The sequence below is a fragment of the Miscanthus floridulus genome, chromosome 3 (genome assembly GCF_019320115.1).
Source record: "Miscanthus floridulus cultivar M001 chromosome 3, ASM1932011v1, whole genome shotgun sequence".
Taxonomy (NCBI): Eukaryota; Viridiplantae; Streptophyta; class Magnoliopsida; order Poales; family Poaceae; genus Miscanthus; species Miscanthus floridulus.
In genome coordinates this window covers 10723143-10735667 of record NC_089582.1, presented here as the reverse complement: position 1 = coordinate 10735667, position 12525 = coordinate 10723143, and the positions used below count along the sequence as shown (strand labels likewise).

At 52.9% G+C, this 12525-nt stretch overlaps 1 protein-coding gene across 1 annotated transcript; it reads right to left on the bottom strand.

The window, feature by feature from the left end:
• Window positions 1-3847: 3847 nt before the first annotated feature.
• LOC136544963 (peroxidase 51-like) lies at window positions 3848-5088 on the bottom strand. The gene has a single exon (XM_066537020.1). The coding sequence runs from the start codon at window positions 5044-5046 to the stop codon at window positions 4054-4056; it is 993 nt and encodes a 330-aa protein (XP_066393117.1). The 5' UTR covers window positions 5047-5088; the 3' UTR covers window positions 3848-4053.
• Between the last annotated feature and the right edge of the window lie 7437 nt (window positions 5089-12525).

Sequence of the window (12525 nt, the reverse complement as noted above, 5' to 3'; positions counted from 1 at the left end):
GATCTATATACCGGTGGGTCTCCTGCCTCCGGTCTTGGCTGCAGTTGTGATGGCGCCTCCCCTCCGGCGGGCGGCCAATGGCTACTGCCGGCCGAGCGGTCTTCGCCTGGAGCGGGTGGACCTGCGACTGCCACAATTGCCGATGAGGGTTTCGTGGCTGCCGGCGTGCCCGCCGCCACGCATTCTTTGCTGTCGTCGCCGCCGTCCCGAAAGGGTGGGGCCGGGCTGGGCGCATCCACGGCCACCAACTCTGGGCTGTTGGCGTCACCTGGTCGCCCCACTCTCTCCCCCGACGCCGCCTTGTTCTTCCCCGACCACCTCTCCGCCGGTAGGTCCAAGCGCTTGCGTTGGGAGGATGGCTCTCTCTCCGGCGACTCCGACCTCGAGCGCTCTCCTTCCCCGTCGCTGCAGGCCGCGCGTTTGACTCGCTCGGGCGCTGCTCCCTCCTCGGTGAGCCCCCACCGATGGCAGCTGCGGCTGCGGCTGCCATCCCGGTGCCGCGGCGCCGTAGGCAGCGTCGACGCCGTCACCGACACTGCTGGCGGAGGGCTGCCACGGCCACAACGGGTGACTGCGATGCACCACACAGGGGCGGTGCGGCCTCGCCCTCCGAGGCTCCGTGGATCCCAGTTCAACTGCGGCTCGGCCCGCGGAGCAGGGTATCCGCCCTTGATGCTGATGGGTGGCGGTGCATCCTGCCTCATTCTCCAAATCATCCCGTGGGCAACCAGCAGCTGTGCCGGGAGGCGGTCAGGCCAGGCTTCAACAAGGTGCCCGCCCGGGGGTCAGACCCCGGATCTTCCCCGCCGATTTTTGGGGTAGGTGCTTCACTGTCTATCCCGGACTCAACGGGTGGCCACCTGCCGGCTCCCCCGCCACTGCCTGCACTGCCACGGGTTTGGGCACATAGCACGTGACTGCAAGCGGCCGAGGTCCAACATTGTCGCTACCGCCTCCACATGCCACTATTCGTCGTTGATGGGTGTATGTGCGCTGGGTGGCAGAGCATGGTTGTGGACTGGCTCGCTTCGCTTCGGCAGCGTTACCGTCAAGGCCATATCTAGGTTGCCCGTTGATCCGTCGACGCCCCACGCCCCATCCGTGATTCCTGCTGCAAGCGAGGTTGCCGTGCACTCCTCCCTGCCTCAAGTTTCCTTCGACGACTTCTTCGACCCCATCGTTTCCGAGATGCAGGCTGTGCCGGCCCATGAGCGATGGGATCTCATGCGCTCCGAGGGGTTGGTCCTCATGGAGAAGCCTTCGGGTGTGGGGGTCCCAGCAAGAGGGTCGCCCCTTCCGGCGTAGCTTTGTGGATCGCCTGACTTGGCCACGCGTTGCTCCCCCCAGGGTAGGAAGCGACCGATGATGCCTGTGCTGGATTCGGAAGCTGTGGAGCTTGAGTTGTTGAGGCCCAGCCGCGGGTCTTCGACTGACGACGAAGGCCATAGCGCTCAACCTCCATCGGCTGATGTGTCCCTGTTGACACAATTGTAGGCGCAGTTATGCATCCCGCTCGAGACCCCTTTGATCAGCAAGCCAAGGTTGAGGAGGTTCAGGACACCTTCAACGGTGTTGTCGGTGCGTTGAAGTGGGAGGCTTGCTGCTAAGGCCAAGGCCTCCAACCCGACTGTCCAGGCACAAAATGTGCCGAAGCAAAAGCTAGGGATCGCAGACATGGCGTAGAGTCCGGAGCCTGCGGCCTTGGACAGTATCAAGGCCTTCTTCGCTGAGCCGTTGTCGCCCTCCAAGCAGGAGGCCCTTCAGGCGCTCTTCGCTCCAGATTTTGATCCGGTGGCCATGGAGCTCAACCTCACTGGCTTCGAGCAGAACACTTTTTAGCCGCTGGGTTCAGGGCCTGCTGTGTTTGTTTGTCCCTTTGCTTGGTCCTCTGTGCGGCCGCTACGTAGTTTCTTTTGTACTCACAACTGTGTGAGCTTTATCGGTGTTTGATTCGGTAACCACAAATTACCGTCCTAGTTTTAATAATTTATAAAACTCTCCTTCTGCTTAATGAATACCATGCCAATGCCACGTTCGAGAAAAAAAGAGTAATGGATGTGACTGTATGTGATGTGACAACCTAATTAAAGCACAAGTTTAAGTGACCATTATGTTAGTTTGCACTACGACAGCCTGCACTTGCTCAATGTGCTTCTTCTGCCCATTATGAAGTGGATGAGTACAGACGATGCGCTATAGTGGTATAGGAATCGGAGGATATGGCTGTTGCTCACGAGGACCGGACTAATAATATGGACCGTCTGATCGTGGAATCGACGGTGCAGGGCGACTGGGCGAGCTAACTAGCCGTCCACCACTTGCCAGTGTACTGAAACTGAAAGTGACACCTATCTCTGCCCGGCCTGCTGACAGTCAGAATAATGTCAAAGACTGACTCACAGTCTCAGGTCGATTTCAACTGGTTCATGGAAAGTATGTAGATAATAATAAAGTGGTGGATCATGCGCTGGCGAACAAAGATAGAACAAAGTCGAATGCAAATTAGCTGTACTGTTGGACCTCTCATATATATATATATAGGCCTTTCTGTCTTGTGATAACGACAGTAGTTGATTTGTTACTGTTCCTATATCGAGACACGCTCTCGAAAGAAAAGAAAAAAAATCTGCCGAGGGAAAGGAGGGTTGTTGTTAATGGTTCATTAGGGTAGCTAGAGATGGACGTGAGTGTGGCAGTGCACTAGAACTGAAAAATGATTGATACCCACGCCAAGCACTAGCCTCCACATAGTACTAGATAAGTATATACATGGAGGTGAGAGAGAGTGAACAGTGAAGATGAATTCATTCTGAATTAGCTGAAGAGTCAAAAGTTTACTTATATATATACAGTACTAGATATATACATGGAGCCATGGAGGTGAGTAACTACTCGATCGAGCTCTACAACTACAAGTGACCAGACCATACGTGCGTTTGCACTCTCCATATGCCTTCACATTTGAAATAAAGTGCCTTTGCCATTTTGGCAGTATGGAAAAAGTATAACTAAACACACTCCTATCTCACTGCTTGCCGTGCCTAGATTGACACAAGTGGGTCGTTTATTAGGTCATCCGATCCATTTCGTCATCCATGGCCAATAATTCATTGCCTGCTTTACCAAATACTCTACTCCTTTCACCATCTCATCAGCCGATCAACGGTAAAGATCAACCTCAATCATTCAATATGAAGACCAAATCAAGGGGTTCGATAAAAAGATGAGGAAAGGGCTGAATTCTTTAATTATCTGCTTGGTCGCTTGGGAATTATGCAAGCTGTAACTAATGAGGGTGTTCTTTGGTGCATGGCGGGAGCCTCTGCTGTAAAACATGCAGATGCTTCTTCAGCTAAGCACAAAGATAGGAGTGGTGGTTTAGTGTACTGAGGTGTGAGTGTGGGTTGAGTTTCTCTCCCTTGTTGTAGGAGTAGACTCTTGTAGTCTTGTCTCTCTGAATTTTTATTTCTTCTTAATGAAATGACACGGAGCTCATCTGCGTTGTTTGAGAAAAGAAAAGAAAAAAAATGAAGACCAAAAACTGATATCCTTTCCTTTTTCCAATATATATAAGGGACTATTTGGATTCTTGAATTGAATTCATTCTAATAATTATAATTTAGGCATAAATTAATTAAGCTAATATAGTTATATATATTTGTATATTTATTGTTAGGCATGCGAGGGACATACTTATATGTTGTATTTTTATTGTAGGAAAGTGAGTTGAAGAGCGTGCTATAAGTTGGAGAATAGAATTATAGCACAGTGATCTATAAAATCTATTTCCATCTCCCACCCTATCAATTTAAGATAGGCTTATTTGTGAGCTTAGGAATTGTATGGAATGACAAATTCCAAGCTAAATAGCCTAATCCATTATATAGATTTCAATTCCTTCAAAATGATGCGATCCAAACGGCCCCTAAGAGAATTCATTTACTTCCACTGTACCACAAGAACTTAGCATGGCAAATTTGTTCATCACATCGATGACGAGTACAAGTGCAGAGCATGAGAGCAACAAACACCTCAGTTTTAGATTTCACCAGGTCAATTGAGCACTGCGCAGTTACGTCGTATGTTCCCTTGGGCCCCCGTCTTGACCCCGATCCGGCCCATCTTCGTGATCGCCTCCACGAAGGCCCGTTCAAACGCCACGCTACTCCGCGCCAACGCGTCCACAATGGGCCGTGACCTGGAGTCCGTGTACAGCAGCTGGTCCGACGCTAGGAGGCCCATCCCGACCTGCAAATTCCGGAAGTACTGGTTGTCGAACACCCGCGGCGTCACCACGTCCATGGTCACCGCCACGCGGGGGTCCACGCCGTCGGGGCACCACGCCGCCAGCTTCTCCACGAGGCTCCGGTTCAGCGTCGGGTCCGGCGCCGCCGACCCCCCGTGGATTCGGGCGGCGAACGTGCCGCAGTGCGCGAATCCCACGGTGTGCCCGGCCGACAGCGCCACCATGTCGGCCCGCGACAGCCCGTTGCGCGCGAACAGCGCGGTGAGCTGGTCCAGGTCGAACGTCGGCGGCGCCAGCTTCCCGTCCACGCTGGTCGCCGCGGAGGAGAGCCCATCGAGGCGGCCGAGCTCCACCGCGTACGATGGCCCGCCGGCCAGCGCGATGGCGTCGCGGGTGGCCATGGCGAGGATGTCGGCGCAGGAGACCCGGTTCCGGCACCGCGGCACCGCGTCGACGGCCGCCTTGGCGCGGATCACGGTGTCGAAGCCGTCGCCGGCCAGGGAGAGGTTCACGGGGTGGTCTTTCTCCGCGGTGGAGTTGGGCGTGGAGGCCACCACCACCGAGGCGTCGCAGCCCTCCACGAAGCAGTCGTGGAAGAAGAGGTGCACCGTCGCGCCCACCGTGATGAACGTCTCCCGGTACTTCTTCGTCACCGCGTCGCGGACGATGGACTCCACGTTTGGGCACACGCCAGCGTAGTAGTTGCGACGGAGCTGCTGCGCCGAGCAGACGGTGGCCGCCGCGGCCAGCGCTGCCAGGAGCGCCGCCGCCGAAAGCCTCAAGTTGGTGCAAGCGACCATTGCTTGGTCGTTCTTCAATGTTACGGCCAAGCACAAAATGAAGTGGCGTACGTGCGACCAGCTGAGATCTCCTATATATGTGCAGCTGGTGTGACGCAAGTGATGAAGTGAGCACGACGGCATGTGCCACCGGAGAGCAGCGGGGTACACCGGTGTGACGGGAGGTAGAAGATAAAGCAGCCACCCGTCACCACATGTGGAGCCTAGAGATAGAGGCACGCATGCCCATCGTCTTTGTGGTGGATGTAGTTTTCGACGGCACCAAGGAACCTGCACTCCAAAGTCCAAAGGTGAGAAAGACTAGATGAAACGATGATCGGAGGTGACAAGGTCGAGCACTATCTAGCTGATCAACTCGCCGTTTGCACTCCATGCCTCCAGGCTCCACTGACAAAAGTGCCTATGGTGGGACCCTAGAAATCGCATCTCAGATTAAAAATTACACTGCCAACATGATGAATTACGTGGCATCAATATGTGATGACAATGATCCTGTGGTTTTGCCACCCTTGCAAGTAGCACTAACTGGGTAAAGTACTTTAACTTTTTCTAACATATAAAGGTAAATTACTTACTTTAATACCCCATATGTTGCTTGAATTTGCATGCTTAACTAGCTAGGGAAACATCTTGTTGTATGATAGTTTGGGCCAAAATTTAGATGTAGTTAAAATGTAGCCTAAGCGGCTAAGCTAGCACTACTGGATTCAGGTTCTTTGCCGAGTGCCTGAGGCACTCGGCAAAGGCTATATTGCACTCGGCAAAGCACACACGGCAAAAAATTGGTCGGCAAAGCACTCTTTGCCGAGTGTATTTTATCGGGCACTCGGCAAAGGCTTTGCCGAGTGCCCCGGAAACACTCGGCAAAGAAAAGCGACCGTCACGGCGCCGGTTCCGTTGACGGTCACTTTGCCGAGTGTCAACCCTGCCGCACTCGGCAAAGATTTTTTTAAATTTTTTTTAAAACTTTCTTTGCCGAGTGCCAACACGTGAGGCACTCGGCAAAGAGCTTTTATTTTTTTTTGAGAATTTTCTTTGCCGAGTGCCAACCCTCCATGCACCCGGCAAAACTTTTTTTTAAAAAAAAAATTCTTTGCCGAGCGCCAACCCGTAAGGCACTCGGCAAAGAGCTTTTATTTTTTTTTTGAAAATTTTCTTTGCCGAGTGCCAAACCTCCAGGCACTCGGCAAAGTTTTTTTATTTTTTTTAAAAAAATTATTTGCCGAGCGTCAACCCGGAAGGCACTCGGCAAAGAGCTTTTATTTTTTTTTGGAAATTTTCTTTGCCGAGTGCCACCACTCCAGGCACTCGGCAAAGATTTTTTTTTTAAACTCTTTGCCGAGTGCCAACACAGCAAGCACTCGGCAAAGTTTAAATTTTTTTTTAAAATTTCTTTGCCGAGTGTTATAGTAACAGCACTCGGCAAAGCTGGAAAATCTGTTTTCTAGTCGCCCATTTTGCCAGCTTTGCCGAGTGTTGTGACCATTGCGCTCGGCAAAGGGGTCCTTTGCCGAGTGCAACACTCGGCAAAGTGACCCAAAACGGCAAATATTTTTTTTTTTGCGTTCCATCATGACAAATACATTCATACAAACATATATCACATATATATCTCATCCATCACATATATATCTCATCCATCGCATATATATCTCATCCATCACATATATATCTCATCCATCCACACATCCATCCGCCCATAACACATCCATCACAATATGTAATAATAAGTGCTCAAGTCCATCCAAATAAGTTTACAAGTCCATCAAAGTCCACAAGTGCATCACAAGTCCATCACCAAGTGAACAACAAATGTAAAAAATACAACATGCACTCATCTCGGCCACTGCGACTGTGGTGAAGGCCCAGGTGCATCATTCGTAGGTGCATGAGGTGGATTATTCGAACCACCGTCAGATGGAGACTGCACAAAGGAGAAAAGATTGCATGTGAGACAAAATTATTTTGATAGCTAATCTAGGACGATAGAGGCCATACAAGCAAAGCACAAGTGAAAGTAAAAAACTTTGATACTCACAGGAGTAGCTACAGCTGCAGGACGCGGAGGCGGAGGTGGAACCAACAGCCCAGGTGGCAGAGACAAGCCCATACGTTGCCCAAGCCCTTGTAGGAAATCCGTAATGTCCATTAGCCTCTGCGCCTGGGCCTGCCGCTCGGCCCGCTCGGCCTCCAACTGGGCCCCCAGCTCCTGACGTTCCTTCATTTCTTGTTCCAGCCGGGCCTGCAATATTTCACTCCAATGTTTCAGTAATGCAAAGCTAATTAAGGTGTGTAAAGATCAATGTATGACGAGTAAAACAGGAATAACCTCGAGTGCGTCGACCCGGTGCTGTGCAGCGGTCGGCCGTGTGCGAATGGCCGGGCTCTCGCTCATGCTCCGTGCTCGGATCTGGGAGAGAGAGGGAGTAGAGGCCGTGTCGATGACGCCGTCGCCAAGCCAGAACCGTCCATGCTTCTTGCCTTGCCCCGCCCTCATGACGGCCTCTCCATCGAAGTCCTGGGTGCTCGGATCGTGGTCTGCCCCATGGAGCGACCTCGCCACCTCAGTGTACTCACTGATGCGGGAGTGGACGCTCGGGTTCGTGTATGCCTCGGGCGGGTCCTCCAGGTTGAAGGAGACGTCAGACGTCGCCTTACCCTTGTGGGCCATACACCATGCCTAGAAGTCCGAGCAAGCCTGGCCACTATGTGACGCCGACTGCGAGAAAGACAGCACGATGATTAGAAATCAGACAGAACTGAGCGTGACAATAGATAAATCAATTCGCGTACCCATGCTTGTTTGTATCCAGCGAGGTTGCGGCTTCCTTGATGGTGTGCTGGACCTTGCATCAGTAAACGACGGTCCCGGGCATCCCTGTGCATCTTGAGGTACTCCTCCGTGAACCACCTGTCCACCATCATCGCCCAGCACTCGAGATACGCTTGGCACCACCAGGGAATCACCTACACGTCATCAAGTATTGGACATATAAGAAGATCAAATTAAACCAACTTAATCTCAAATCGAATCAATGTTGATGTTCTTCATTTACCTCAAGGTACTGCTCCCGGGTCAGCTGCATCTCTCTTGCGTCTTTCTTGGTTTTCCTCTCTCCAAGCTTCGACCCGTAGTAGGTTACGATGGCCTAGATGCGCGCCTCATGATGCATGTCGGTGACGAGTTTTTTACAGGCTTTGGTAGTCGCCTGCTCCGCCCTGGCCTCAAATCCCTCCTCGCATCTGTAATAAGTCTGCATACAAAAGCGATGTATCGATTCATTATTTCAAGAAAAGTCTAATGAATGCGACGTATTGAGCAATGTTGTGCAAGGGAGACTTACCCAAAACTCTGCCTTCACCCGCGCCGCCTTGTTGGGGTACTCCGCATCGGAGGCGACGACGTAGTGGTCAAACGAGTAGGCCGGCTCCGTCTTCGATGCGTACGTGACAATGCCGGGGAAGTGCTGCCTGCACAGAAGACCCAGGATGCCGTTGACTAGCCGTGCGCTACCACCCGACACAACCACCCAGTTCCTGCACAAGTAATTAAGAAAAAATATTAGTTTTTTTCATCATATCATATGAAGTAGTGCTGATAACATATACAGTTACTTACTTTTGTCCTTCGGGGCGAATCAGTGGGCATTGGTGACGAAGCGGAACCTGTGGGAGGCTCATGGGACCTCACAAGTAGACACTCGAAGAGGAGTTGGAGGAAGTGGAACCCGTGCCTGCCGCCTCCCCCCCCCTCCTCCTCCACCACCTCCTCCTCCTCCTCCTCCGTCTGCCGAACCAACTCCTCATCTGACTCGTCCACGGGCGCCACCTCCTCCTGCGGCTGGCGGTCCTCCTCACGTGGCGTGGGAGGAGATGGCCTCCTCCTGCGGCTAGCGGTCCTCCTCCTCCTGTTCGATCCCTCTGCCGCCCCCTCCGCCCCCTCCTGCGACCGGCGTTGTCTTTGGTAAATCGAGTTCACAGACCTACGATGAATACTTGCCACCCTTCTGCAACCAAATAAACCTCACACCTTCCTTGCATATTGGGCATGGGAACTTTCCGTGAACACACCAGGCGTAGAATATCCCATACGCCAGGAAGTCATGCAGGGAGTAGTGGTACCAAACGTGCATTTTGAAGGTTGTCTTTGTAGCTCGATCGTATGTCCATACCCCTTCGTCCCAAGCACGGACCAATTCATCAAATACGGGCTCCATGAACACACCCATATTACTCCCTAGGTGTCCAGGAATTATCAACGACAAGAATACGTTATGTCGTTGAAAGGAGACACCGGGGGGGGGGGAGATTAAGGGGGATAACAAAGACGGTCCAACATGTGTATGGGGCAGCCATCATTCCATAAGGATTAAACCCATCTGTTGCCAACGCGACATGTACATTACGAGCCTCATCTGCTTTGTCACGATGTTTGTCATTAAAGCGGATCCAAGCTTCACCATCGGATGGATGTACCATCTTGTTAGGATTGTACCGTTTGCCATTTTTGTGCCATGTCATCTGTTTCGCGGATTCCTCGGTCATGTATAGTCGTTGGATCCTCGGTAGGAACAGAAGGTACCGTAGGATTTTCATGGGGATCGTAAGTTGCCTCTTCTGGCCATCATCAGAGTCTACCTCCAGGTACCTGGAGGATTTACACTTTGGACAGAACTTTGCATGCTCGTGTTCTTTCCTAAATAGGAGACACCCTTTCGGACAAGCATGTATCTGCTCATACGGCATCTTAAGTGCTCGAAGGAGTTTCTGTGACTCGTACATGCTCTTCGGCAGAATGTGGCCCTCCGGAAGCAAGGTGCCAATCACGGCCAACATCTTATCGAAGCCAAGTCGACTTAAGTTTAACTCGGACTTCAACCCCATTAAGCGTCCAATGGCATCCAGTTGAGACACCATTGACCGATCGTGAAGGGGTTTCTGTGCCGAGTCCATCATATTGTAGAACGCCTGTGCGGCTGCTTCCATCTCCTCCTTCTCACGTCCCTCATCGAACTATCCTTGGTGAAAGTCATCTAACATGTCTACTATCCCGGCATCAGCATCAAAAGCCTCCACCCGTGGTCTCACCACCTCCTCTCTCATACGATGGGCTTCACCATGGTGGACCCACCGGGTGTAGTCCGACGTAAATCCATTCTTCACAAGATGTTTACCCATTTCCACCTTGTTTACCCTTCTCCTGTTTCCACATTTGCTGCAGGGACACAAAACTAGGCAATGTCCTTTAGCAGCGTTGCCAAATGCACTGTTCAAGAAAGCATCGGTCTTGTTCATCCATTCCGTGGTGTAATCACTCTGACTTCTCCAGCCCGTGTACATCCACTGACGGTCATCCATCCTCTAACATATGTATCGGCGAGTAATGTAACCATTAATTGCATGTACATGGTGTTCCTACTGTCTAATAGGTGAGGATATGTTCTAATCCCACCCGCAGATGTGTAGATGAGGTTAGTTTCCATGCTCTACTCCTATCCGAGACAGAATTTCGGCAGCACCTCCCCGCTGTTCTCCAGATACACGTCCTGTCAAAGAAGAGTGTGTATCCAGAGAACAATAGGGAGGTGATGCCGAAACTCTGTCTCGGACTAGAGCAGAACATGGAAACTAATCTATCTACGCATCCGCGGGCTGTCCAAAAAGCGTGGACAATCCGAAATAGATACGGTCATAGATATGCAAAGATCTGCATACCTCCAACCGTATCTCTTTCGAACGGGAGACGCCTAACTGGGTTACGCGATCTACGACAATGATATGAAAAGAGGGGTTATACCTAGGGTGGCGACGGAGTCAGGCTAGCGGGGCCGTGGCGGGTCGGTGCAGTGGCGAGACGACGCGGTGCAGGCAGACCGACACGGTGGCGAGAACTCCGACTCAACTCTGACGGGCTCTTCTCTACAAAAATGGAACAAAATACTGTTATTTACAAAAAAATTCGGCAGAACCTCCCCTGCACGGTGAGGTTTCCAAAACCTGCAAAAAACAACGGCACGATGGCCGACAAGCACATATGGCTCAACAAAAGCCATGTAGTTTGGATATCAATCCATGCAGAAGAATATATCCAAGTAGTACCACTACTTGTACTACTACTTTCACTATTGCTACTACTACTACCATTGGTTCTTCTACTACTACCACTATTGCTACAACTAATATCATTAGTTGTACTACTACTACCACTACTACTACTACTACTACCACTAATTCTACTACTAATACTACCACTAGTTGTACTAATACTACCACTAGTACAACTAATACTACTACAACTACCACTACCTCGATAATAATAAGTGAGAAGGCATACCTGACGGGCGACGGGGTAGGGGCGGGCGGCGTCGGGATCGGGCGGAGTCGGGGACGGGGTCGAGCACGGATGGCGTCGGGGCGGGTGGTCCACGGGGCGCGGCCGGGGCAGGGCAAGGCCCGGAAAAAGGCGCGGCCGGGGCGCAGGGCCGGCCGGGGTTAGGGCGGCGCGGCCGGGGGAAGGGGCCAGCCAGGGGCAACGGCGCGGCCTGGCGCGCTGGCAGAGGGTGGCGCGGCTGGGGGAAGGGCCGGCTGGGGGCACGGCACGGCCGGCGGCAGGGCGCGAAGGCAGCGGGCGGCGCTGGCCGGGGGGCATGGCGGCCGAGGGCACGGCGCGCTGGCGGCCGGGCGCGTGGGCAGCGAGGGCAAGGCGGTCGCGGGCGGCCGGGCGCGCGGGGCGCGCGGGCAGCGCGGCGGCCTGGCGCGCGGGCGCGCAGTGCGCGCGGGCGCAGGGCGCGCGGGCGGCGCGGGCCGCGCGGACGGGCGCGGGCGGCAGGTGCGCGCGGGTGCGCGGGCGCAGGGCGCGCGGGCAGCACGGCGGCCGGGCGGCGCGGGCGCGCGGGCGGCCGGTGGCGGCGCGGGCGAGCGGGGCGGGCAGGCGTGGGCGGGCAGGCGTGGGCGCGGGATGGCTGACAGTGACTGCCCGGCCGGTCAAAAACCGCTAAGTCGCGGCTTTGCCGAGTGCCGGATCAGGGAGGCACTCGGCAAAGATTTTGTTTTTTTTGTTTTTAATTTCTTTGCCGAGTGCCAGATCTAGGGCACTCGGCAAAGAAATTAAAAAAAAAAAACAAATCTTTGCCGAGTGCCTAACCGCAGGCGCTCGGCAAAGAAGGCCGTGGCAGGGCGCCGTTTCACGGGCAGCCTATGCCGAGTGTAGAGATTTTGCCGAGAGTCTGGCACTCGGCAAAGAAGTCCTTTGCCGAGTGCCTGTGTTTGCCGAGTGCCCGGCACTCGGCAAAGAAATATTTGCCGAGTGCAATTCTTTGCCGAGTGCAGCACTCGGCAAAGAAGATCTTTGCCGAATGTCCGATTTTTGACACTCGGCAAAGAAATTTACACTCGGCAAAGTCTCTGTTTCCAGTAGTGTAGCTAGTATTATAATATATATAATGCTTGCCGTATATCCCAAATCACGAACAACTAGAT